This window comes from Coprinopsis cinerea, assembly GCF_000182895.1.
Source record: "Coprinopsis cinerea okayama7#130 chromosome 11 map unlocalized cont3.11, whole genome shotgun sequence".
NCBI classification, from domain to species: domain Eukaryota; kingdom Fungi; phylum Basidiomycota; class Agaricomycetes; order Agaricales; family Psathyrellaceae; genus Coprinopsis; species Coprinopsis cinerea.
Window position 1 is genome coordinate 951,511 of NW_003307534.1, and position 25,470 is coordinate 976,980.

The 25,470-nt window shown below is 52.5% G+C and overlaps 11 protein-coding genes across 11 annotated transcripts; 7 read left to right on the forward strand and 4 right to left on the reverse strand.

Moving 5' to 3' along the window:
- Window positions 1–1,492: 1,492 nt before the first annotated feature.
- CC1G_05283 (signal recognition particle protein) lies at window positions 1,493–2,936 on the reverse strand. The gene is made up of 3 exons (XM_001840345.2): window positions 2,652–2,936; window positions 2,114–2,361; window positions 1,493–2,052 (listed from the first exon to the last, which is right to left on the reverse strand). Exons 1-3 carry the CDS (start codon window positions 2,891–2,893, stop codon window positions 1,565–1,567), a joined length of 978 nt encoding a protein of 325 aa, XP_001840397.2. The 5' UTR covers window positions 2,894–2,936; the 3' UTR covers window positions 1,493–1,564.
- Window positions 2,937–3,195: 259 nt separating this feature from the next.
- Window positions 3,196–3,870, forward strand: CC1G_05284 (hypothetical protein; the record flags this gene model as incomplete). Its single annotated transcript, XM_001840346.2, has 1 exon — window positions 3,196–3,870. The coding sequence occupies exon 1, from the start codon at window positions 3,649–3,651 to the stop codon at window positions 3,868–3,870; it is 222 nt and encodes a 73-aa protein (XP_001840398.2). The 5' UTR covers window positions 3,196–3,648.
- Window positions 3,871–4,972: 1,102 nt separating this feature from the next.
- On the forward strand, window positions 4,973–6,762 carry CC1G_05285 (endochitinase; the record flags this gene model as incomplete). The annotated part of the gene is made up of 7 exons (XM_001840347.1): window positions 4,973–5,217; window positions 5,276–5,360; window positions 5,417–5,562; window positions 5,622–5,833; window positions 5,899–6,329; window positions 6,388–6,448; window positions 6,509–6,762. 7 exons carry the CDS (start codon window positions 4,973–4,975, stop codon window positions 6,760–6,762), a joined length of 1,434 nt encoding a protein of 477 aa, XP_001840399.1.
- A 387-nt stretch (window positions 6,763–7,149) lies between these two features.
- Window positions 7,150–8,611, forward strand: CC1G_05286 (hypothetical protein; the record flags this gene model as incomplete). Its single annotated transcript, XM_001840348.1, has 5 exons — window positions 7,150–7,203; window positions 7,263–7,327; window positions 7,396–7,716; window positions 7,783–8,286; window positions 8,341–8,611. 5 exons carry the CDS (start codon window positions 7,150–7,152, stop codon window positions 8,609–8,611), a joined length of 1,215 nt encoding a protein of 404 aa, XP_001840400.1.
- Window positions 8,612–9,040: 429 nt separating this feature from the next.
- Window positions 9,041–10,639, forward strand: CC1G_05287 (hypothetical protein; the record flags this gene model as incomplete). The annotated part of the gene is made up of 4 exons (XM_001840349.1): window positions 9,041–9,435; window positions 9,561–9,944; window positions 10,018–10,208; window positions 10,281–10,639. The coding sequence occupies 4 exons, from the start codon at window positions 9,041–9,043 to the stop codon at window positions 10,637–10,639; spliced, it is 1,329 nt and encodes a 442-aa protein (XP_001840401.1).
- Window positions 10,640–10,931: 292 nt separating this feature from the next.
- On the reverse strand, window positions 10,932–15,173 carry CC1G_15697 (shuttle craft protein; the record flags this gene model as incomplete). The annotated part of the gene is made up of 8 exons (XM_002910222.1): window positions 10,932–11,520; window positions 11,580–11,708; window positions 11,773–12,117; window positions 12,178–12,273; window positions 12,329–12,588; window positions 12,647–13,808; window positions 13,859–14,771; window positions 15,131–15,173. 8 exons carry the CDS (start codon window positions 15,171–15,173, stop codon window positions 10,932–10,934), a joined length of 3,537 nt encoding a protein of 1,178 aa, XP_002910268.1.
- A 192-nt stretch (window positions 15,174–15,365) lies between these two features.
- CC1G_05290 (hypothetical protein) lies at window positions 15,366–16,242 on the forward strand (the record flags this gene model as incomplete). The annotated part of the gene is made up of 2 exons (XM_001840352.2): window positions 15,366–15,663; window positions 15,728–16,242. 2 exons carry the CDS (start codon window positions 15,366–15,368, stop codon window positions 16,240–16,242), a joined length of 813 nt encoding a protein of 270 aa, XP_001840404.2.
- A 1,134-nt stretch (window positions 16,243–17,376) lies between these two features.
- On the forward strand, window positions 17,377–19,209 carry CC1G_05291 (endochitinase; the record flags this gene model as incomplete). The annotated part of the gene is made up of 8 exons (XM_001840353.1): window positions 17,377–17,723; window positions 17,795–17,885; window positions 17,947–18,092; window positions 18,159–18,370; window positions 18,429–18,574; window positions 18,632–18,773; window positions 18,833–18,969; window positions 19,033–19,209. 8 exons carry the CDS (start codon window positions 17,377–17,379, stop codon window positions 19,207–19,209), a joined length of 1,398 nt encoding a protein of 465 aa, XP_001840405.1.
- A 994-nt stretch (window positions 19,210–20,203) lies between these two features.
- Window positions 20,204–21,196, forward strand: CC1G_05292 (hypothetical protein; the record flags this gene model as incomplete). Its single annotated transcript, XM_001840354.1, has 4 exons — window positions 20,204–20,282; window positions 20,354–20,432; window positions 20,486–20,614; window positions 20,677–21,196. 4 exons carry the CDS (start codon window positions 20,204–20,206, stop codon window positions 21,194–21,196), a joined length of 807 nt encoding a protein of 268 aa, XP_001840406.1.
- A 126-nt stretch (window positions 21,197–21,322) lies between these two features.
- CC1G_05293 (ptenb protein) lies at window positions 21,323–23,718 on the reverse strand (the record flags this gene model as incomplete). Its single annotated transcript, XM_001840355.1, has 5 exons — window positions 21,323–21,694; window positions 21,755–22,126; window positions 22,196–23,220; window positions 23,276–23,370; window positions 23,426–23,718. 5 exons carry the CDS (start codon window positions 23,716–23,718, stop codon window positions 21,323–21,325), a joined length of 2,157 nt encoding a protein of 718 aa, XP_001840407.1.
- A 376-nt stretch (window positions 23,719–24,094) lies between these two features.
- Window positions 24,095–25,110, reverse strand: CC1G_05294 (hypothetical protein; the record flags this gene model as incomplete). Its single annotated transcript, XM_001840356.1, has 5 exons — window positions 24,095–24,353; window positions 24,407–24,631; window positions 24,699–24,827; window positions 24,885–24,931; window positions 25,075–25,110. The coding sequence occupies 5 exons, from the start codon at window positions 25,108–25,110 to the stop codon at window positions 24,095–24,097; spliced, it is 696 nt and encodes a 231-aa protein (XP_001840408.1).
- Between the last annotated feature and the right edge of the window lie 360 nt (window positions 25,111–25,470).

Consider the following 25,470-nt stretch of genomic DNA (forward strand, 5'->3'; position numbering starts at 1 on the left):
GCGCACCGAAAACTACAGTGGAGAGAACGGACTCACTTGTGTTCCACTTGGTCAACGGGATGTGCATGATCGTTATCCCGCCCAGTGAAGTGAATACACTCTTCAAACCTCAAGCGGATGCATATTTCCACACGAGGGCCACTAGAACCCCGAAAGACCATTCCACAGCGTCCCTCGACCCCACATCCAAAATTTCTTTAGAATGTGGAGTTGGACGTAATAGATGATAGACGTCAAGAAAGCGGACGGACCTTAGACTCTTGTTTACATGGTGTACGCGAACCGTAGAACCCTGGAAGCACATACATACTGCGACCGGCAAAGCAAGACAATCAAGATGTCAGAACTTTCAATGAAATCAGCCCGACCGCGGTGTATCAAACACCACAGGAATCCATGGGTCGGAGGCGCAAGGATCTGAAAAATGTACACCACTACTCGAGTCACCGGACGTCAGAAAGAGGTGTCGAGAGTGGAATACAAGGTCGTAACGTACGTACCGACGTCGAAATGCTTCCCCGCATCACCGTGACAATCTCAAGGGATGCAAGGAAAGCCAATCAGAGAGCGGCCTTAGGCTGCGGCGCTAATCGAGAGAATCAGAAATCTTTCATTCATTCTGCACACACCAACAGATTCCCGAAGGACAGAAGAAAGAGCCCAAGCCTCAGGGCTCCGTCTCGCGTTGACCAGGGAGAAAAAAACAGTGTAATAGTGGCGAACATCGCGCCGACACCCTCTGTTCACAATGATATCGACACAGCGCAATATCAAGATAAAAGATAGGGCCTGAAGGCAGGAAACGTGAACAGTTCCAAGTCCTTTGTACGTTATTACGTCCCAATCAGACTGAATTCCTGAGAAACGCTGTTCATTGAGCTTCCTACAGTATGATCGCAAAGAACAAGATCAAATACCCAGACACATAGAAGAAGGCCGACACTGATATGTCGAAGATGGACCTGCGCTTCGTGAATCAGGGAAAAGACAGGAGAACCGTTGCCTTTTTTTGAGACTTCCAATCGATGAAGCTGCCTTGATGGACGGCGGAGATGTCCGAGCTGCCTAATCCAGCCGTGGGAGTGAGAGAGATCTACCCGATATACCCATCGGAAAATGCCGTTACCATCATGCCGTCAAGTGCCGCGGGCGAGGCTGGAATCCTTCTCGACATTGTCGAGGTCAGGACTTCGACCATCCTCCGAACCAGTTCCCAAGGCTGAGTGGTTGTCGCAGATTGATAATGTGTATGGAGGATTGTCATCACCCTTCCGTACTTGCCGTTTTTCGGACGTCCTATCTCGAGGCGAATTGAACAGGGCCTGGGCGCTTATTGCTTCCTCCCAGTCGAATTACGGATCCTGGATTTACAAAGCTTGAATTATACCTCAAGATATCCACTATTCATCTTACCGACTCCATCACACCCCTGACCACCCTCGAGGCGGACCATTAAAAATCATTGGCCTCGAGGTCGGGCGAACGAGCCGCTGAATGTTAAGCAAGAATTGTGATTGTCAATGGTAGTGATACAGATGTTGCAAGTTAGACCCAAATTTGATCATCACCCACGAACCCGAACGACTTTACGTTTACCCTTCGCCATTCCGCCACCAGGACCACCCATACCAGGGAGACCAGGTGTCTCCGTGGCGTTCATTCCGGCCTTGATTGTCTCTAACAACACGCCTGTCGACAGCGCAGGTGAGTAGGGAGACAATCGGCTGGTCAGAGGAGGTAAGGGCTCTGGTGGGACAGGTAAGGAACGGTGAGCCTTCTTCACAGTCGGTTCCTTTGCTTTCTCCCCCTTCTGACCCCGGGTATTCGTTGCAGGTGCAGGCGGCGCCTGCTTGACGTTGGAAGATGCAGTCGTCGGGTTCGCCTTGGTAGTCAGCGGTTGCTTCCCCTTGCTACTGGCAGATGTTGCTGTAGGATTGGCGGGAGCCGTCACCGTCGGGTCGGACGACGACGCGAGCGTATACGGAGGTCGAGGAATGCATTCAGGCTTCAGATGCTGAATCTGGAAGCTGATCATTTCCAAGAGTTGCTTTTCTATAGAAAAGAACCGTAAGATTAAAATGGCCCGAACTGTTCAGGAAGTAATGAAACATACTGGTCTTGACCGCCGGATTCACCAGTTTCCCGTTCTTCTTCCACTGCACCCGCACTCGCCCAGGGTTCTCCCAATCCCTTGGGTGGGCCTTGTTCACCTCGTGAAGCGTGCCCAAACCAAGTCTGTTTGCGGCTTCTGCGATGTCTTTACTCAAAGGCCACCACAAAGCCTTGGCCCGTGCTACGCGCCGCTGGCCCGTCCCATATGGGCGTTTCGCATCAAGGTAGATGGGATAGATGCACGTCCATCTAAAAGACACAAGAGGCAACGATGTCAAAACCGGTATATCGCATAGCAAACAGAACGAGTTGGGGAAGTCAGAGTTATTAAACCGTTCTAGTTCCGTCCTCAGTGCTGGTTGAGCCTTGGTGCTCTTCACACAGCACCGGAACCCGGGCGCAAGCTACTGCACAATGTGCCAGCAGAATTGAGAACCGCAACACAGACACGACCAAACTATCCTGCTCTGACTTCCCCCAGTCGAAGAAGAAGAAAAGGTACTGTAAGAGAGTCCAAGGAAGCGCTGAACGAAACGAACGTTTTGTACGGAGTGATGTCTGTCACCTTTCCAGTTCGATCCTGGGTCGAACTACCGGGGAATTGAGGGCGATTATGTGGGGATGCTGGACCTGCACGCTGATCGTCTGAATCCGACTCTTCATCGTCGCTGCCCAATTGCTGCAAGAGAGGACCTCTCGAGCCTGTATTTGGGAGTCCAGGAAGAGGAAGATCGGTGTCGTCGTCGAATTCTTCTTCGATTATGGCTGCTCTGCGAGACATGGTTCCAGCTGTGCAAGTCTAAAGTCCACTAATTCCGTCGAGAATGCCGTCTACGTCGTGGTCAAGATCAGAGTTCGTCCACGACGCTTGTAAGCATCAATACTCGACGTCTTCCCACGACTAGTCCTCTACCCGTCAGCCCAGCGCGGGCGACCCTTGCTATTGTTCATTTCACGCTCACGAATGCGGCTCAGATGCTGCTGCTGCGATTATCGCCAGCATGGGCGACGTTATCGTCGAGGATACTTTTGTGAGTTGTCCTCTCTTTCTGGTGGAGATGTGATTCTGAACAAGGACCGTCCGAAATAGCCTGACGCTCGTCGTCCTGATTTCATTGAACGCGTGCAGCGCAAAGGCGACACAACAAGATTATCACGAACTCGATAGAGAGTTGAATGACAGCATAGAAGATGGTCAAATAGTTCGACCACGGGCACCACCACCTATACGACCACCGTCAGACGGTCAAGGAAATGACACCGTTCCCAATGGATCTCATTTACTCTGCAAACCTTTTGGCGCATGCGAGCCATGCCCACCAGACGCTGTGTGTACTAGTCTACTTTTGGTATCCATAGTCTTTCGCTAACGGATCTACCGTCCTCAAGTTACACCAACCCTTCTGCCAGCCATTCGGAAACCGCAGACTCATGCACTGTCTAAACGCAACGGAATCAAACCCTGAGTCACCTCGCTTCGCCCAAGACTCTGGTGGGAATGGAGGAAGTAGCAAGAACTCCGGCTCGTCTGGTGATATGCCCGGCGAAGCACCCAAGGGGGAGACCCTCGCTTGGGAATCTTGTGGGCGTATTCCGTCTCAAGAACGTGCGGACTTTTTGGAATTCGTGGCTTGCAACGTTATCTTTGCGATTGTTGCTATTGGACTTGTAATGTGGAGATCGAAGGTGGTGCAGGCACGGCAAGCGAGGGTGTTAGCGGCGAGGATTGGGTTGGTGGGAGGAAGAGGAAGGAGATGACCGAGGTTGTGATTCTATTTATCTTAACTGTAAGTTTGTATCGTTCATGTCTCGTGTGACCTCAGCTGATTCCCTACAGTATTACTCTCATGCTGTCGTTAATGTCTTATTGCATCATAATTCAGATTCTACCCGTGTCACCGGAGCGAACTCTGAGACGAGTGCTTGGGAATGGTTTCTGAGAGCTGAGAGGTCACTCCCGGTTATCTGGCGGGCGCCTTTCTGCGCTTCAGTACACGACTCTCCGAAACATATGGCTCGGGAGAATGTTGATATGGGCGCGGGCCACACGAGGCTCCCAACAGTAGTATGTCCTTCATTTCATGAAAGCAAATAACAAGTAATAATCCATCTCGTTTGTGCATTGGTTGCGCTCCCAAGCCACGTACTATGGCAGAATCTGCCATAAACAATAGTCGTTATATCAAGCAATATGCTTTCCCGAGTCAGACCATCCCTCCTCGAGACCCAAAACCATACAGGAAGAACACACTCCGTCACCACGTGTATCCACTAATCTCGACTATCAGGACTCGGCGAGGCCTCCATCCTGATCATCTCTCGCTGCTGCCAGGCCGTAACATACACAGTCTATTGTTTTGGATCGGCGTGCCTCGGACAACGTTTCCAGTGCCTGGGCCATCACCTGAAACGCCATTGTTATCTCCCAATTTGTGGCTATCCATGGGTTTTCCACCCCCCGCCACTCGTTCACGACCTCCATTGTCTCTGGCATCTCGGCGAACATAAACAATCCTTTTGGCGGTCTCCGTTACAAATCCTTGCCTTTGGCAACATGCATCATCGACGATTATCCATCCTTTCACTGGGGCTGGAAAAGGCTTGGACCTCTGACTCGAAATGCATCACTATAGCAATCGCACGCCCCTTCAAAGGCGTTTTGTTACACAATGGCGACAATTAAAAAACGATACTTATATCGCGGCGATCGCCTCTTACACTCGCCCTCCACGCCCTTTCCTCCTTCCCTCCAGACGTCTTTCTTCCTTTCACAGTTTCTACGACTGATTACTATTGACTAGTAATCCCTTTTCCATCCTCGACTACACTCTTCTTCTAGACGAACAAGTGCACGAATCCAATGCGAGCGCAATCCATCCTCTTGTCGCTGCTGGCAGCATCCACTTCAGTCTGGGCTGCCCCTGCGGTATTCGGACGCCATGAAGGACACGACCACGGGTCGACGGACGTTGCGCCTCAAGATGCCGATGGTACTGTCGTCATCCCGGTCACCGCATCTGGCTGGTACCCGAGCTGGTACAAGAATGTCATGCCTCCCTCGGAGATCCCTTGGGAGAAGTACACCGAGCTCACCTTTGCTTTTGCGTGCGTGTTTCCCGTGCCTTTCCTTTGAACCTTTGATCTTGACATGCTTTCATTGCAGCCTCACCACTCCCGATACCTCGGCTTTGACCTTGGAAGGCGAAGAAGAGACTTTGAGGGCCTTTGTCCAGGAGGCCAAGGCTAATGTACGTACCCTTACCTACTATCAAGCGCCGGTCGATCCTGACCTTTCGCACAACAGAACGTCAAGGCTCTCCTCTCCATCGGAGGGTGGACCGGTTCCCAATACTTCTCTCCGGCCGTTGCCTCTGCTGAGAATCGAACCACCTTTGTCAAGACCATTACTGACATGGCTACTGAGTTTGGGCTCGATGGTATCGACTTTGAGTGCGTCTCTTCTTTGTTGCACTTGTGAATCTTCCAGTACTGATATGACCTTTGTGTAGCTGGGAATATCCCAATGCTGAAGGCATCGGCTGCAACCTCCGCACCCCAGAAGACACTGAGAACTTCCTCACCTTCCTTCGAGAGCTCAGGGAGCACCCTGTTGGCGTCAATTTGAAGCTCACGGCCGCCGCTCACATCACTCCTCTTATGGATGCCACTGGCACCCCAGGTTCCGACATGTCTGGATTCGCCGAGGTCTTGGACCATCTTGGTAAGTAGACCAAAGCACATTCTTATCCTAGTATGGACCTTCTAACGAGATGGTATTATGAACAGCTATTATGGCATACGATATCCACGGCAACTGGCTGGACCAAGTCGGCGCCAACGCTCCCCTTCGTGGCTCTTGCCCCGCCAGCCCCCTGGGTTCCGTCGAGGGCTCTGTTGAGGCCTGGACTGCCGCTGGATTCCCCGCTGAGAAGCTCCTCCTCGGTCTCCCTGCCTACGCTCGCAGCTTCACTGTTGCCAAGGACGATGTCCTCGACGCTGATGGCAATATCGTCACTTTCAACCCCGCTTTCGACAAGGAGTCCTACCCTCTTGGGGAGGGTGAGGTGGAGGGACAGGTCCTCACTGACAAGTGTGGCCGACCCGAGTTCCCTGCTGGTCTCTTTACTTTTAATGGGCTGATTGCTGGTGGCTTGCTTGGTACTGACGGCGAGGCTGCTCCTGGTGTTGTCTATGGTTTCGATAACTGCACTGAGACTGTGAGTTCCTTTCTCCTTGTTCTCGTCATTTGCTCGATTTCTCAATTTGTGTGTCTAGCCGTTCTTGTACCGCGAGAGTGACAGCCGCATGGTCTCCTTTGACGATGCTCGTAGCTTTGGTAAGTTCCTCCGCCTTCACCTTTGTTTTCGTGGTTCAAAATGCTGATGGGTTGTGATAGCCGCCAAGGGTCGCTTCATCAACGAGAAGGGTCTCGCTGGGTTCGCTGTGTGGCACATCTCTGGTGACACTCGCAACAACATCCTTCTCGACTCTATCTATGAGGCTATGGGCATTGAGGTTCAAGATGACTGCGGCTCTGAGGAGGTGGGTGATGACGCGGGTGCTGAGGAGGGTGAAGAGGAAGGCGAGTGCCCTGAGGTTCCTCCCGTTCCTGAGAACGCTCCACTTCCCTCCGTTTCCTCTTCTGCTTAAGTGGAAAGTCCTTTTTAGAGAGGATGGTGATTCCTTACGATTTATGAGTACTGAGTACTGCGCTTCACCATGCCGTCCATTCCTTTGTACCATTAGAAGTTATGAGCGTCACGAGCCTTCACGCCATATTTAACTTTAAATTTAATCCATGTACGTCTTAGGTGTATTCAGTTGTTCAATATCAAAGGATTGGAATACTTATCGCTGGAAGCCAACAGGCACTCAGTACGCGCGCCATCCCGCTTTTTCGTGCGCTGTAGCTTACGTACAAATTGATCCGCCAAATTCAACGAGGCTGAGGGCAGGCAGCCCCAATTTGTGCCTTGCCTTCTTGCCGTCACGCCCTGATAACTGCTCCGCTCATTTCTATTCACAAAACCCTTGGAAATGAGTGATACAGTGTCTAACCTCTGGGCAGGCCTTGATCCCGAAATTGATAGGGTGGGTGTCTCCAATTAAGCGCCCGCAAGAACAACCAGGAACTCACGCCCAGCGTGTAGCGCCTCAGAGAAAAGATTAAGCCGAATCCAGCAACTGGTGAATTAGACGACGGGGATATTCTTATGTATGGCCTCTTTACTCCTCATCTTTGGATTTACTTTCTGATGCCGCATTGCAATTATTGTCTGGCAGGTACCTCAGAGAACTTGAGGACGACCCCGATCTTCAAGCCATGCTCGAGCACGGAAATGCTGAACGAAAGAGACGCGAAGAGTCTATCGACTTTGATACTTTCGATTTTGGTTCCCTGCCATCCACGCCGTCGACATGGCGCGTCACATTGGAGCCTGGGGGACTCGTAGATCCAGAAACGAAGTCTATCGTCCGGCCGCACGAGGTTGACGCTTTTCCCGATGCTCGACAGACGTTCCGGGTAACAGGGTGGGTGCCGTCACAGAAGATGAGATATGTGGAGGACTTTGAGGAGCTTCCAAAGTCTGGTGAGCTGACTCTGTAAGTTTTAATTGTACTGGTCTGTCTCGCCGTGTTCCCTGACTGTCGTCCCTGTCTGCGTACTAGGTTCTTGAAAAATCTTTTTGTCATTCCGTTTGGCAATTACCAACCCCAGACACCTGCCAACCTCATCATGTCCCACAAATTCGCGCTGCACGAACATGCTATTGCGCCTTTCCTCGATTCTATCCCCTCCATGTCGTGGCGCATCGAATCCCAGGACCAGGGCGCATTCGTGAACGATATGGTCTACCAAATAGCTTCACGGGACTACAAACGACACCTCGCAGCCGGCCTCAAAGCGAAAGAACGCGGGAACGAATTCTTCAAGAACAACGACCGTCGGAGGGCTATCGACGCGTATACGGAGTCACTGAGGCGGTACGAGGATGCGATTGCGCAGAAGGTGATGGAGCATGAGAAGGCGGCGGTGTTTAAGCATATTGCGGTTGTGTGTGCGAATAGGAGCTTTGCGTATGTGAAGGAGGGGATGGGGCCTGGGAGGGATGTGGAGACTGGGATTATCGACGCGGAGAATGCGATTTATGCGGATAAGACGTATTCTAAAGCGTGAGTTCCCTCCGTGAATGTTTTCTGGTGGAAGCTGATCCATATGTTGGACAGTTACGCTCGCCTGGCTCGAGCGTACCAGGCGAAAGGCAACCTCAAAAAGGCGCAGGAGGCTATTGTCAGGGGGCTCAATGTGCCTCTTATAGAAAACGAAGCCGTTTTAGTAGAAATCTTGATTGAACTTCAGACTGAAGGGAAAGGGCTTCCGGAGGACAAAGAGGAGTATAGAGCATGGGCTGAGAAGGTGTTGGCAGATGAAAATATGCGAGGCGTGAAGGGCGAGTGGAGGAGGAGAATAGAAGAGAGGCTCAATTCTGACGCCTAAGAATAGGCGATCTTATCCGCTGATACTGACGTTTCTAAGTCATCCAACATCTGTAACGAAATCTACTCTCCAAGTACCCAATTGTTACGGAATAGTCGGTGTGGACAAATTGTATACACAGGGGCTCGGCATGAGAATCACACACACGGTGAACCACCATACTGTCTCTCCCTTCTTCCATTACGTCCATGGTATCTGACACTGAGGTTGGAAAGCCGGGCGCTAATTACTTGATTATGAGGATTGCGGTTCCCCGTGGCTGTGCCCTTGAGGCTGTGCGATCAGTTTGCGCTTATTGATGTCAAAAGGCCAAATCGCGAAGATAACCTTTTGATCTTGTCAACGAGCTATTTTCTGTTTCGTTCTCCATACAACAACTGCGCGAATCCCACAGACCGAACGACCAGAATATCTCACAGACAAAACGACATGGCCTATTCACCTCCAGAGGACGTTCTCACGACGGCATTGGTCGAATTGAAGACCCAAAACCCTACGCTGGGAATCTCCAAGATACATGCTCTCTTATTGAAAGAGAAACCGGACTGGATCGTCAGCGAGAAGCGGACCAAGAAGATTTTGCAGGCGGAGGGATTGACTCTGCCTCCGAGTACTGCCAACGGTGCCGGAAGCGGGTCGAGCGGGGCCCCATCCGTCTACCCGACCTCTCGCACTATCCCGAATCTCGACCTCTCCAAATGGACGAGTAAAGTCCAGGTGAAGGTGTTCGACAAGGTCAAAGGGAAGGGTCTTGTCTCGAACGCAGAGATCCAAGAGGGAGAACTGATCTGGAAAGAGGATCCATTTATTGTTTCCCCAGAGTGGTGAGTTTGTTGCCTTTTTGACTTGACCTGTAATTTGTTTTGCGGGGTTCGGGCTCTTCGGACGAGAGGTGTTGGTGGTCCATGGACACCCCTACCTACTGAACAACGTTTTCTTTTTAACACAGGGAAATATACGACCTGGTAGCTCAAGGCCACGCCTGCGCCTTCTGCACGACGCCGTTCACCGACTCGCCGCTCATCCTCCCATGCCCCGCATCGACCTCGGCGTCCAGCTCCTACTGCTCCGCGCGGTTCTGCAACCGACTGTGCGTGGCGCGTTCGGCCAAGGTGCATCCCCTGCTGTGTGCTTCGCAGAATCCGGCCTCGATCCCGTTGATGAAGTTTGCGAGGGAGAAGGAGTGGATGGCGTTGGGTGCGCTGACGCATTGTATAAGCCGGGTGTTGTTGGCGAATCAGTATGATGAAGCTACGCTCCGTTCGGATTGGAATGTGATGAAGAGCTTTGCGACGCTTGGTATGGAGGAGAGGGCCAAGCATAGTTATAATCTGTACGTTCCGTCAAGAACAACCTACACGAGAACTCTGGGAAGTGCTGACTGGGTTTTTGCGATGGATTTCCAGGCGAGAACCGGATAGGGCGACTTGGAAGAAGGCGCACCAGCTGGTTGTGCAGGCGTTCAAGGAACCCAAGAATGCGATGGACCAGCGCAAGTTGGCTCGGATCCTCAAGAAGCCGCTGCCCGAGGAAATCGACAACGAGTTCTTCACTTATGATCCCGGGTTCCTCAAGAACCTCGGGAAAATGTCTCTCAGTGCGTATCCATTCCCCCTTCTCCCAACCCCATTGCCTCCCACTTAACTAATAATATTTACCATTCGGCTAGACCTCGAAGCCCACGGCGGCCTCTACACCCTCCACTCGCACCTCAACCACTCCTGCCGCCCCAACATCTCCGTACGGCACAACGACAAACGCACCGCGCTCTCCCGCATATCCGTGATCGCCAGGCGCGCCATCTCCCCCGGCGACGAGCTTACAGTGACCTACGTCAACCCCGAGCTGCCGTACAAGACCCGCCAGGAGCAGCTGCAGGCGTGGGGCTTTGGGTCGTGCAGGTGTGAGCGGTGTGTGAGCGAGGAGAGGTTGTTCAAGTTGAAGAATGTGGTTCAGGACGAGGCGAGTCCGAAGGAGGATATGGATGATTTGGCGAGGGAGTTGAAGGCTGGGTTGGGGTTGATGTAGTTGTTATTTTTTTCAAGTAAAAAGGAAAGGTATGGTACTATATGTGCTAGGAAGTGTAAGTTGGAAGGAAGTAGGATACCTACGGATAAAATGATTGGCGATTCAAAATCTATCGCTTGCTTTGCTTTTTATAAATCTTTATACTCGTCTCAAGTGTACTTTTTTTTTGATTAGTACGAGTGGAATGTACTTATTGCGTTTGTATCTAGTCCACGAACATGTTAGGATACTTGGTTACTCCACAATTGTTTCCGCAAGATAAAAGCAGTATTGAATATTCAAAAGTCGGTATCTAAGGATCGTCATCTTCCCAGTTCTCCGCTACAGGCTCTGCAGGAGGAGGCACTGCTTGAGACGACTCGACGGCGCCCCTCAGCGCAGGCGTCACGTATCTCGATGGCGGAGCAGAAGGAGTAACAGAAGCACTACCACTTCCTGCCGCTGAAGCCAAGCGAGAGCCTGAACTCGACAATCCACTTCCACTGGTACTACTACTGCCTCCAGCCACAGCAGCAAGAGGAACCGAGCTCCCACCAGCCGTAGGCCGCACAACCGACGTCCACTCCCTCCCCATCGACGGCTGTGGTTTCGGGGCATTGACGTTCAGATAAGTCGGGTTCTTGAGGACGGCAGCTGCTACTGCGTTGAACCCCGACGAGGGCGTGGAGGTTCGCCATGCCGAGCCCATAGTGCTTGACGAGGAGGACGAAGCTGAGGCGGGGGTGAAGCCCAGAGTCCCTAGAGGGCCGGGAGAGGGAGGAGTCCCGTGTCGCAGTGTACGTAGGTCGGTGAGTTTGCCGAGGTTTGGAGCGGTGGATGCGAGGTAGGCCGAGAGTGTTGGTGTTGGGATTCGGGTGTCGATTCGACGGATGAGTTGGACACTGTTCATAGATGTTAGTATCATTGGAAGAAAAGAGACATAAGACATAGCGAGACGAACCTCCTGTTTGGTTCCTGGTCTATCATCTGCGTATCCATTCGGTACACCGCCGCGAGGTCGTTTACGAATTTGCGTTTCTCGGGTGTCATATGTGGTAGCACCTGGTGTCTCTTCTCCGAGTTTACAAAGCTGTTCAGCAGATTTCTGGTTAGCCTGGAGCACAAGAAAACGAAAAAGCAAAAACAACACATACTCTGCAAACGCTTTCTCAACAACCGGCACAAACTTCATATTCGCCCTCGCAAACGCAACAACCTCATCCGAATAACTAACCCTCGCGGCCTCCTTATCTTTATCAGGGTTAATCCCCAACGCCTCGGCCAACCGCGCATTCCTGGCCGCCTTGCTGCACTCGGTGGTGCATTTCACCGTAGGCGGCTGGTGGCCAGCGGGATTGGAGAGGGATTTGCCGCATTTGGTGGCTTGTTTGAGGCGGCCGCAGGGGCAGGTGATGGAGAGGATGGCCTCGCAGGGGTCGGTTTCGGGGCAGGCTGAGGGAGCGTGGCAGGAGTGCGTGCAAGGGTGGTGTTCAGGAAGGCTGTATAAGAGAATGGGTTGGTGAGCGAATAAATGTAGGTGGGAGAGAGGGTGTACGTACCATAGTTTACGGTTCTTGCCACAGGGAGCGGTGCATGACCCACAGTTGCCGCTATGGCATAGGCTTTGGCAGTGGTGGAATCCACAGGGCATCAATCTACAGCTCAATCGTTAGAAAACTATAGGCCAGGAACGCCAAGACAAGCACTTACTTTCCGCAAATAGTCCCACAAGACACTTTCTCATTCGCCAGAGAGCACTTCACGTTGGGTACGCTCTTCTTGCCGCATGCGCACTGTTTGTTTGTGAGGTGCGGGCAGGGCGGGCAAGGCTGGTCGTCGTCGTGGCAGGCGTGGATGGTTCGGGGATGGCCGCAGGGCGGTGGAGGGCGTGTGCAAGGATAGCTGCATTGAATCTTGGTACCACAGGGGACGGGTGGTTCGAGAACTGTACGGCCGCAGGCGCAGAAGAGCTGATGGAGGAAACATCGTGAGCATTTCAACGTCATCGAAGCAGAAATATTCGCTTACCTCCTCGAAAGAACTTCGCAGACAACGCGGGCAAGGTCCTCTATGGTCCCTCTCCTCGCATCTATGATTCCCACATGACAAGGGTTTACCACAAACCAAATCGCACTCGTGCAACCCACCGCGTTCAGTCCCAGGTGCGGTCGAAGGATCCATCGCAGCCGCCTTCTTCTTTCCCTTCTTGTTCGTCACTGCAGCGAGCGATGCCAAGGGGCAACATATCCTGTTACACTGATGCTGCCCACATGCACGAAGAACTGGACAGGGGCGTTCGCAGAGGAACTCGACTTCGTGGACGAGGGTCTGCGTTTTCCCCTCGATGATGTCCGCATTGGAAGCGGTTGCGGTGAGCGAGGTGGTGTATGCTTCGTGGCAGGGGATTTTGCGGGTGGTGGAGCCGCAGCGGCAGGGGCGGGTGATGGGGACTGTGCAGGGTGGACAGGGCCCGTCGTGGCAGGGTTTCTCACAGGGGTGGTTGCAGCTTGGGTGGGGTTTGGAGCAGGGGGAAGTGCAAGTGGGGATGGGTGCTTGGCACGAGGGGCGGGAGGAGAAGTCGTACGCGGAGGATGAGTCTCCTGGAGGCGCGATGGTCTTTCTTCCGCAGGGGCAGTGCGTGACTTTGGTTGGCGAGCGGGGACAGGGCGCTGGGGATGCAGAGGGTGGATGGCACGGCTTTTGACAGGTGTGGACACCGCAGTCGAAAGGCCTCTCGCACGTCTCTTCGCATGCGTATCGTCCAATCCAGGGTGTCTGCCCTTCTACAAAACAGTCGACTGCACGACCTTCTCCACAAAGCATCTCCTTCTCGTGCTTGCCACAATAACACTTGACGGTCTCAACGATTGCACACGCCGCACAGTCTCCGTCGTGACATTTGGATGTACAGGCGTGCTTCCCGCAGTTGAGTGGTCGGTCGCAGATTTGGCCGCATGAAAGGTCGCGTTTACCCTTGCCGACGCCGCAACGGAAGGAGAGGACTGTTTTCCTTGGGCAGTAACATTTAAAGTGGGAGGTGACTTGGCAAGGCGGGCAGGGACCTGGATGGCAGAGGAGGGGGCAGGGATGACCGCATCCACTTTCGCGTACACGGGCGCAGGGTTGACCGCATGAGTGGGGTGTCGAGAGGCGCGCGAGTTTGGGTTCTGGGACTGTTCCGCAGAAGCATCTGGAGTAGAGTTAGCGTATAAAGTAAATGTAGAAAAGACGGAGACATACCGGTAGCCAGATGGGATGATCTCGCGCTTTGCCTGGCATCCGGGACACCTCCAATCCCCATGTTTATCGAGCTCGCCTCGGGCTCTCCACGCTTCAGCGACATCCTTGACGCTCTTGGCTGCCCACGACTTGATGCATCCGACGTGGAATGGCGTCCAGCAGTACTGTGCTTCTGCGCCTTCTTGGACGGGGATGACGGGGATAAGAGGGGAGCAGGACCAGATCGCTTGGGAAGGGTGGATGCTTGAGAAACAGATGGGGCAATCGGGGTACGGAGGCGTGCTCAGAGAGCGGATCAACGTCGAGGCCAGGTCATCCCCAAGCGGATTAGACGTTTTGTATCGCTCTGCAGGCTTTTTAGCGCTCGATTTGCCCTTTCCATCCGCACTCTCCTTCTCCCCTCCTTCTTGAGTAAGCTTCCCACCAAATTTGGCGCGTCGATTAGCAGGTGGTTTCGATGAGGATCGTTCGCTGCCGTGTTGGCTTCCGGTTTCAGAGGCGTTGGTGGATTGAGGTTTCCGTGGTGGTCGCCGGCGTCGGTTAGGGTTCGGTTTAGACCCTGAGGTCGTGGTGGTGGGTGCGCCGTCTGCTGTAACCCCATCGGTTGCGCCAGGCTGCTTTTGTTGAGGAGGCCGGTTGGGGTTTCGTCGTCTAGGTGGTCCTCGGCGACTCTGGCCGCCCTCGGTGTTGCTTCGATTGGACGCTTGGTTGCTTCCCTCAGCTGCGTCGGTCGACGGTCCTGCTGCTTGTCCGTCGTTGCGCTGGACGCCACCGCTTGGTTTTCCGCCACGGTTTCGTCTGTTATTGGGTCGTCTAGACCCTCCAGGGGCTGCTGGTGTCGTCGTGGTAGGCGCTGTCGTAGGTGCCTCCATCCCCGATAAAGATTTCGATGCTGTGGACTGGTGGAGGTGGTCTGTGTCCAGCACTATCGTCGTTAGTCGGTGAGTAGGGGGAAAGTTGAGGTAGCCTTCTATAGAGGAAATTGATGTAAGAGAGGTTGATTAGAAAAGGGTGGAAGCAAAAAGCTACGGCGTACTTGAAGAGCTTGAGCGGTCAGCGATGGCGATCCGCTCCGCTCGGTTTGATCTTCGCTCCCGGTTGTGGCTGTGACTCGGACTAAGGATGACTTGGAGCGCGACGTTGGGTGACTGAGCCAGACGGCTCCCCGCGAAACTCGAAGCTTGGAGTTAGTCAGATTGTGGAAGAAGTTGTAACTCGGTGGGTGTAATCAACTGGGCTGTTCTAGCGATCACTACCGGCCGACGAACATACCGCTTATGGTCCTATGGCACCTGGGCCTCTCGATGCGGAACATCGGTTGTTTTGGTTTCTGACATATATCATCTCGTTCAAACAGTGTTTGGGATCGACATGCTACTTCGACTGCATATGTATCACGACGTTCAAACAGCCACGTTTCTAGGTCAAACGGTCTGGCTTCTGGGTGGCTAGTGAGACGAAACATTATTGGGTTTCCAACGGGTTATAAAGTCGCCATGTCGCCTCCATGGGGACGCCCAGCGCACCACTAGCATCTGCCTCCACAACTACTTCATTATCCTCGGAAACGCTCTCAGCACCGGCCATGACTCGACTCGCAGCACTCGTCGCTCTCGCCCTCATCACCACTCCCTTCACCTTGGGAGGGTACATCCCACCCGAGCACGCCGGAATCCATAAAGACGTACATAAGCCGGTTGACCACTTTGCTCACGATGGTCATGGCGCCCACCACGATCGTGGTTTCCACCCCACAGAGCATGGTGGGCATGGCAAAGAAGGACATCATCACGTTGGGCGGCAGGGTACGCTTTAGTGTGGTTTCTTGTCTGTTGGTCGATGGCTGATTTGGGTTTTCCGATTGTATAGAGCCGCCGCCTCCACCTCCACCTCCGCCTGCAGAACCTGCCCCACCTCCGGCTCCTCCACCGCCTCCTGCGAACCCAGTTCCTCCTCCACCTCCACCTCCACCACCAGAAGAACCCGCTCCACCTCCCCCGCCCCCTCCACCCATTGCAGCGCGTCAAGTCACGACCAACGGGAGCGTCCCCGGAACAACCGGCGTCCCACCTGCAGTCCCAACTACCAACATCTCGTCTCCAGCCCCAGTAACCAACATCTCCATCCCTCTAACGAACGTCTCGATCCCGACTACTAATGGCTCTGTACCATTTATCATCCCCGGTAACGTTTCGTTTCCTCTGCCTCCTGTAGCGGGTGCGGGGAATGGGAGTGTAGGCGGTGGTGGCGGAGTGCCATCTGGCAATGCGAGTGCTGGTGGGGGACCTGTTCCGTTGACGAATGTTAGTGTTCCCTTGACTGGGACTGTTCCTTTTAATGGGAGCGAAGTGCCATTTGTTGGGGTTGTTAATTTGGTGTTTTAATTGGTTGTCTGAGTTGGGGACTTCTTTGGATTTGCTTCGTTCGAATAGGTAGTTTTCAAAATGGCCACCTTCTCTCTCCGTTTTCTGCGGCTCCTGGAATGTAAATCTAGTATTCGTTCAACCCTTTTCCATCACGCATGTGCTCGTAAGTGAGCGGCTATTTTAATTTTTTCTGGGAGCAAGAAGGGCTCCTCAATTCTAAAAGTTCAGTTCGAGTTCAGTTCGCAACGAGTTCAATTGATGTGACGTCGGGATCAATGAGATCCTCATCAAGTAGTACCTCCAGCCAAGAGCCCGAAGATCGTTCTGAGTTCTTGCGTTGGACAGACAAATCGGTGGTCTTTGCTCAATATTTCTCGTCTTCCTGGAAGTGAATATACTGTACACAAGTCTAATCTACTTTTTAAAGCCGCATCTCAATGCTTTCGATGAGATACGATTGCTTTCTGGTTACGCTGGTGTTTGCAGGAATGACCTTAGTCCATTGACAAGCGTGGAAAGGCCATCAATTGAACTCGTTGCGAACTGAACTCGAACTGAACTTTTAGAATTGAGGAGCCCTAGAGGCGCTTGATGCAGCGGTAATTCAAGTTGAATTTGGGATCAAATTGAAACTGATGGAACTCCTTTCTTCGGACCAAGTTCCAACTTCTACCCCTCTTCCAACATGGAGACACAATCTTTCGCTGTACTGTTTCTTGCTCATGGAACTCTGGTATGCAGGTGGTGCATTGACCCCTTATCCCAAAGAGGAGGTCGCTTTTTGCGCTGAACGATCGGGTGCGTGACTAGAGCACAGCAGTCGATCGCCAATGGAGAAAACTGCGCGACGCACTTACCTTCATCCATACAAATGAGGACGATCATGACTCCCTCCAGTCCAGCTATAAATTCCTGGAAAAGCATGGAATCGCTCTTCCTCTTTCCCCCGACCACACACTCCCTGTGCACTCGACTCGACTGTCTTTTTCTTCAAGTTTGAATTCTTTTTTCTTCGAGTCGTTGCTGGTATTCGACCTCGAACCCCGTTTTCGCGGTTGCAGATTCTGCGTTCGTTTGAGGCCTTAAGCGTTTAACAACCACTTTACTTCTCGTTGATCTGCTTTTTTCGACGCATCCAACACGAAATCGACGATGCAGTTCAAGACTTCCTTTTTCGCCCTTCTTGCCGGCTTTTTGGCCAGCTCCACCCTCGCAGCCTACGTCCCTGTCGCCGACTCTGTCCCTGACAACGACTCTTTGACTGCTCCGGATTGCACACATGATGGGTCGACAACTACAACTGCCCCGGCTGGCGACGCGGTGGTGCCAGTACCAGCGGAACCTGACTCGGAGGTGCGCTTGAACGCCACGCAAGTCCTGGCATCGTTGGATGCTGGGGGAAAGGTTGCCACTGCTTGGTACCCCAGTTGGCAGGCCGCTGCCCACCCTCCCGAGAGTTTGTCCTGGGACAAGTATAATGCCATGACGTTTGCTTTTGCGTGCGTTTTTTTCTTCGTTTTTCCGTTGGTCTGATGGGATTTGCTAACGCGGTCTGTTTGGGAAATTGTAGGACGACGACTTCGGATCCGGCTAATCCGTTGGCTCTTGACGCTGAGAGTCAGGCTTTGTTGCCCAAGTTTGTGGAACAGGCTAAGCAGCATGTGAGTAGAGACTTGGCCTTTTCTCCCTCCGATTCTGACATGTTTGTCGTCAACTTTGTAGAATGTGAAAGCCCTACTTTCGCTTGGTGGATGGACTGGATCTATCTACTTCTCCGACCACGTTTCGACTCCTGAGCGACGAACAGCGTTCGTCAAGGCCGTCGTGGATTTGGCTACGCAGTACAACCTTGATGGTATCGACTTTGAGTGCGTTTTCTCTCCTTTCCGCCTTCATCAACTCCCAAGTACTTACTGCGACTTGCTACTATTCAGCTGGGAATTTCCCAATAAACAAGGCATTGGGTGTAACCACATCTCCAACGCCGATTCCGCCAACTTCCTTGCGTTTTTGCAAGAGCTGAGGCAAGATCCTACGGGAGGGAAGCTCATGCTTACTGCTGCTGTGGGGCTCTTGCCGTTTGTTGGATCTGATGGGCAGCCTATGAGTGATGTTTCTGGGTTTGCGGAGGTGTTTGATTTCATTGGTGCGTATATGCTAGCCATAGATTATGTTTTCTTTTATTTCTAACTTTGTTCTTGTAGCTATCATGGCGTATGATGTGTGGGGAGCGTGGTCGCCTACTGTTGGACCCAATGCGCCTCTGCAGGATTCGTGTGCTGCGAATGGTGTTGGGTCTGTTGCCTCGTCTGTTGCGGCGTGGACTGGAGCTGGGTTCCCTGCCAACAAGGTATTTTCTTCTTCGCATTTTAAGGGTTTCGGAGACTGATTTATCGTCTATTTGTAGCTCGTACTGGGAGTACCGGCGTATGGTCGAAGCTATTACGTCGATCCAGCCAACGCTCTCTCCGCTGCAGGGGAGCTCACCCCTTACGCGCAATTTGACAAGTCGAAGCAACCGCTTGGTGAAGGTGAAACTGGCGAACAGAGTAAGTCAAATCTCTATCTATCCCAGTACATAGATGGAATGCTGAACCCTCCCCTGTAGCTGTGGACCAGTGCGGCGTCGCTTCTGGACCTAGCGGACTCTTCAACTTTGCTGGACTGGTCGATGCCGGGTATTTGAACCCTGATGGAACCGCTGCGGAGGGTATGGTGTATCTCTGCGACCAGTGCAGTGAGACTGTGAGTTCTTTATTCCTTTATTTCGTCAACCGAGGTTGGTACTGACAACATTCGGACTACTAGCCATTTGTGTACCAGAAGGATACGGGCACGATGATCACCTACGATGATGCTGAGAGTACGGCTGCTAAGGGCAACTTTATCGCTGAGCAGGGGCTGAAGGGCTTCGCTATCTGGCATGGCATTGGTGATTATAATGATATTTTGCTTGACGCTGTCTCGAGGGGTATGGGGCAGTAACTGGTTAGTGGCTGGTGTTTTACTCGGGCCTTTGAAGTGTGGATCGCTTTGTTGCAATTTTTCTGTGCTCTGCTGTTTTAGATGATTAGAATACCGACTGAATTTGATAGGCTATAGACAAGCATCTGCGATGTTTTATCTTACTTACCACCTCCTTTTTTGTATGCTAGACTTGTATATTGCTAAGGTTCCTTGGTCCCCAAATGCGATATTCAATCTCTTTCTAAAACACACTGTGATGCTATCCCGACTGCGAACCTCGCCCTCCCGCACAGGAGTTCGAATATTCGTACTCCTTTTCTCGTTCCTCGTCCTCCTCGTCCTCGCGTACATAGCAGCAGCCGTGTTCCTCCACAGCCTCCCGGGAAGCCACTTCAACCACAGATCGAATATGGACGCGTACGCAGGGAATCTACAGCTCAGGACACGGTTTTGGTATAGGAAGAGTCGATTCAGAATGTCTGAACCTTGGAGGATGTTGAGGAGAAGGATTCGAGGGGAGTATTTTGATGTTGAGATGTATTCTTTGAGGTTCGTCGTCTACTTAACGTTCATCCTTATTGGATGCCCTTGGTGCCAAGTTCCAGGAGACTGACTTGTGGGATTTTGGGTTAAGATAGGAGTAGGTACCATAAGGAGGACGTTTTCTATCAGAGGTATATGGAAGGAGGGGTGGTTGTTGGCATGGGGGAGGTATCGGTTTTAGTTGGAGAGGAGGGTTGGGGAGAGGAGAAGGATACCAGTGTCAAACTGTCGAGGAGGAGAGGGAGCATTGGAAAATGAGTTTCTGAAGCCTTAATGTATCCCACACATCCATTCATTAATTAATTCAACACTTTTTCCTCCCCCTGGCCTCCCGCCGGCTGGGCGCATTTCAAACCCCGATGTGATTAGCGCCTGTCTGTTGACGCTTCCATTCCGTGATGTGCTCGCTCGCGACTTGTACCTTTACCACCATCGCGACTACTACCTTGACCAGTGCACCTATTCCACTATGAAACCGCTAGCCAAATTTATGGAGCACGAATCAGACTCGGAGGACGACGAGGACTACGTTCCTCCTGCTGACGACGGTGCGCAACATGTCGACTGTCGACCCTCCCTGTGCAGTAATGGATGTACTCAAATACGCGTATTACATCAGGCAGCAACTCATCTGAAGACGAATCAGACAAAGGCAGTGATGCAAAGAAGGATACACAGGAAGACGACACGGAAAAGAAGTGCGTCTTTTTGCTATGGCCTGAGGCGACATCGAACGTTGACGATTGAAAAGAGACTTGAAAAAGGTCTGGGAAAGTTTCCAGGCCTCAATAGCTCAGGAAGACGCCAGTCAGAAGCCTCCAGCTGAACCCAATTTGGTTAAAGTCGTGAAACGGTACAGGTTTGCGGGTGAGGAACACGAGTGCGATTCAATTTCGATGTGCAATTGTTGCGCTGTGAGCTTACGTGCTGGGTTACTATTAGGGAGGTTATCGAGGTCCCGGAAGGATCAGACGATGCAAAGCGGTGGCCGCTGTACCATCCAACCGACCTGCAAACGGCAAATTCTCAGTCAGAGCCACGACTGGCGCTCCAACCGTCATCATCCACCAAGGACGAGTCCGTCCATGCAAGTCCTGCGCCTGCACATGTTCCACCTCCCGATACTACCATCGACACCACCACTTCTATTGCGACGCAAACGGTGAAATCCGAGCCACCACCGCCCAAGCGCAAACCAGGTCCTCGCAAACCCAAAACGACACTGGCGCCTCTCCCCGGTTCGTCAGGCCCCAAAGCGAAGAAGATCACCACGCTCGAAAAGTCAGCTATAGATTGGAAGTCCCATTTGGAGTCGCAAAAGGGGACGGGGGTGCAGGAAGAGTTGGAGGCGAACAGGAGGGGAGGAGGGTACCTTGAGAAAGTGGAGTTCTTACAGCGGGTGGAGGAGAGGAAGGATGAGCATTGGAAGGCGGCTAGGAGTGCTAAGAGGAGGAAGATTTGAGGAGACGTTGTGTGTTGCGTGGTGAGTAACGAATTCCAGTGTTAATCGAGGAACGATGAATGGCGTGGGCTAATGGTACAGCGTAGATAAAGTCCTGAAGAATTACGGCATAGAGCACTCGACGATTTACACATCACTGGCTTGTCCGACCTTGACAGCATCCCCCAGGGCGTCACTGTCGCCTCCAGCGATAGCCTGTACAACGGCACCGACCCCACCCTGGCCCTCCACCTCCTCCAACGAATCAGCTCGAGGATCGCTAGTGGCTTTGACAGGAAGTGTTGCTGCGTCCACTGCGGGGGCTGACTCTGCCTGCGGAAGAACCCATTCCATATCGACATCCACGTCAATGATGTCTGAACCAAGTCCCAAGGCGAAATCAAGATCCTTCTTGGTCAAACGGAACGTGGCCCTGGTGGTGGATGGGTCACCGGTTGCTCCGGACGGAGGTTGGGGCATGTGGAAAGAGGGAATGAACCAGAACCAGCCGATGAAAACCTGTCATATGGACCTGTATCAGCATACACAACTGGGCGGAAGAGAGCATGGAATAATCACCTTTCCGATATACAACTTCACGCGGAGCTCTCTCGAAGCATCGACTACCAGTCCTTCCAGCTCTTCGGACATCTCTCCTTCGTCTACTTCCTTTCGGATTTCGGATTCGTCGTACATCGAGTTTGCTTCAGAACTGGGGATGTCCAACTTTTGGAGGTCGTTCTCGAGTTCTTTGACATTTTCCGTCGTCACTCCTGCGGCTTCAGCCGGTGTAGCAGTGGTGGATCTTGTGACGGACTCGGCGGCATCGGGAGGAGCGAATGCAACGCGATTTTTCAATTCATTCCATCGTTCGTCGGTCAAGAGTCGGAGCGTATGGGTATGCACCTTGGTCTTTCTCCCCTCTTCTTGTGTCACTGTCACGGTTTCGTCCTGCATCGTACGAGGATCATTAGCTTCTCATTCCCAGTATCTCCCGAATCAAGAAAGTTGTCGACACACCTTGGCACCGCGCAGACCGAACCGAGCAAAGCTGCAAACCATCTTGCCCGAATCCCATTTCCCTGACGAGTCGAACAATTGTTCGAGGTCGTGCTCGATATCATCGATGTGCATGGTCTTCGAGTTTCCCCGACGCTTCGCCAACCCGCCGCTGCCTTCTTGCCTTGTCCATGCCTCCCATTTCTCGAGCAAGTCAACCAAATCGTCATCGTACCGGGCAACCGAAGCCCATAGTTGGTTCGGGTCGTCCTTGGTACTCTCAGACTTGGAAGTTGGGGATGGAGTGTCCCGAGTGGGACTCGTGGAGTCGGCACGATCTTTGGAGGTTTTCGAGGAAGGTTTCCGAACGGAACTGGCCTTGTGCAATACTACATTCGTCGCATGCACGATCCTCCTCGTCACATTAGATCCTTCACGCATACGAACTTGAATTCTGGTCACCCGAACACCGGGCTTCGCCGACTTCGTTACGCTCTTCCCATCGGGCGTCTTGGTGTGGTTGAGGACATCCTTTGGAGCATCTCCTGCCAGTAGCAAAGCCCAATAATACAGCCATCGTCGTTGTGAGGGTATGCTCACGCCCTGCCGTTGTTTCTTTTGTTTTACGTCCGGTGATTTAGGGTCACTGGCGGGTTTCATTCGTCGAGCCGTGTGTAAGTCCAGGACTCCCTTAAGAGAGTCTATGAATGACCTTTCTGGGTTGGGAGGTGACCCAAGGCGTGGACTCGATGCCGGAGAAGTGCCTTTATCGACGTCCAGGATCCCGTCTGCGTCAGAAGGCGGTAGTTGGGCTGCCTTGAGATCGGTTGTGTCGGGGGTCGGTTTCCTGTGATGAGAAGCAGGTTTTTCAGGGGACGTTAGGTCCACCGTGTCGTCGTCCTCAGGGAGTTCGTTGATTCTTTCTTCGGTGTGGAGTTGGGCCCGTTCGGTGGCGGAGAGGTTCCGGTTCAGGGATGGCGCTGTTGGTGGCGAGTCTAGGGTCAAGAGATAGGTGCAGGCCATTGTTCCCGAGCGTCCTTTCCCGGCTATGTTTCAAGGGTCAGACCGAGCTGGCCACTACCCTCCGTGAGGATTCCATACCTTTGCAATGAAGCACTGCAACTCGCTCTGGGGAACCGTCCAGCCATGCGTGCATCTCACGAGCCAGGAGGGGCAACAGTGCCAATGGAGGAGCACTATAGTCCCAGGCATCAATACATTTGTGCACACAGGGTGAAGCTAGATACTTACTGATGGTCGGGAAACGGGAACCTGGTGACTCTTCCATCAAATACACTCGGATCATACGAATTCTCCCTTATAGGGCAAAAGTTGAACACCCAATAGTTCTTTCCATGCCTATGATCCAAGAAGCGTTTCGCATCCTCCCTTTTATTCCGGTACAATCCTTCGAGGCCAGCAGCTGGGTACCCCATGACGATGATTTGGTCCGTGACATAGACGAGGTCGAGGTCGAGTCCTAGTTCTGTATCTTGAAAACGAGCTTTCGGGCCAGAGACGAGGCGTCGTATAAAGTCTGCCATGATGGTGTGTGGTGGTAAATGGAGGCCCGTTCAAAGGCACCGCCTGCATTTGTGCCCTGTCACGAACGCCTTGACCCCAGGCGCTAGGGACTATGATGTCATTCCCTGGGGATAAAGTGACATCAAAGTTTTTCAAGGTCCGCTGCCGAGCAAAGCCGATCTTCTGCCAAGGATTCTTCTGTGGAGGGTACGAGGAAGAGAAGGTCTGTACAAAATGTTCGCTGACGGTCTAGAAGATAAGTTTCAATAGCCTGGCTATTAGGTCATGGTCTAAGTAGATCTAGCAAGTGGAGGTATTGGATTAGTTGTGTGCCAGGGTGAGGCGGTGAATGATGAGGGGTGAAAAGCGATAGCAGGGGGCCGTAACTGGTCCATTCTATGAAGGAGAACCAGACTTTGAATCTTTGTCCGACTTGGAGGGCTCTGTAGGCGCGGTGACGTCTATCTGGGTCTCTTGCGGTGGTAAGTCAGATATCGAGTGCATTTCTTCTGGTTCGCCAGCTAGCTGAGTCCGGTGCGAGTGAGGTGCCAAGTTGACTCTGGGTATCTGTACTGGCGAGTCTTGGAACTCTGCCCAGCCACCTCGAAGACCGATTTCCACCACTCGCTCGAGTATCCGTGCAAGTTCGTCGTTCCTATAGACGCATACTTCACTGTGTCTGCTGGAAGCAAAAGCACCATGACGTACCGTATCCGTTCGTCTCTCAAGTCGTCGTCCCACTTCTCAGACAGACTCTCCACTTTAGCTTGTAGTTCCGATATCTGGGTTCCGAGTGCATCGAGCTGGTCGTCTACAGAATCACGTCGTTTCGATTGGTTCCGCGACGAACGGAAGGCTTCGCCTATAATCAGTGCTGCTGCCACAGAGAACATGAAGCCTTCTGCTAAGAAGTTGGCGCCTTGGTCTATCGCTCTGTGTAAAGTCAACGAGGAACCTAATGAGATAATCATACCAACCAGAAACAATCGGCGAAACGCACCTTGTCTCTGAGAGGGGACGAATGTGGAGGTGCTTCATTTGTTCTCCGAGGATGTTCGTGCGTAGTTTCACTTCAGTTCTGTACATCCCTTGGGCGAGGTTGATGCACCATTGGCGGAACCTAGGATGTCTGGAGGCTTGGGTTGTTACCACCGAGAGGTGCCCCAGAACGGGAGAATAGGCTCACTGTCGCGCCTGTTCCTTGATTTTGGTTGCGATAGGTTTGGAAAGTGTCTGTCATACAGCGTTAGCCAACTTGTTGTTGGACATGTATCCAATCTATGCAAGGTCTTCGGGGAAAGTTCCATGCTCGACTGTCAATAAAGACACGAGCAGAGCACGAGCTCAATGGCGAAATCCCGATGCATCGAACTCACCCGAATGATGAGAGTCCCAATCTTCACCGACGCCATTTGATCGCGTTTGTTTCGTCAGTCACAATGTTGATGGGCTTTGACGTGGTCGTTGTCCTGTTCGTCGTAGTCGCTGGTCGTGGTGGGCAGAAGGAAAGACACGGTACGCAGTTTTGGCGATGCCGTACGTTTGACGTTGACCTTCTGCCGAACCCGCGTCGCGGATTGATTTCCCCGCAAGGCAAAGGGACCCCTTTCTCACTCGACAAGAATTCGCGTTGTAGAGCCAAGGGGACGCCGGAACTTGGCGTACAGATTGTTAAATATTGCTGGAGACAGTGCTAGTGCCTCTTGGTTGACTGAATTCAAGATATCTACAAATTTACAACTGGTATGCGGTACACAGAAGACTAACACAAC

What these genes read in the sequence shown, in the direction of transcription:
- CC1G_05283 (XM_001840345.2), bottom strand. Translation starts at nt 2,893, where the DNA reads ATGTCTCGCAGAGCAGCCATAATCGAAGAAGAATTCGACGACGACACC. An exon ending in GACATCACTCCGTACAAAAC is followed by an intron (nt 2,362 to 2,651) that starts GTTCGTTTCGTT and finishes TGTGTCTTTTAG; the next exon opens with ATGGACGTGCATCTATCCCA. An exon ending in GAATCCGGCGGTCAAGACCA is followed by an intron (nt 2,053 to 2,113) that starts GTATGTTTCATT and finishes TCTTTTCTATAG; the next exon opens with AAAAGCAACTCTTGGAAATG.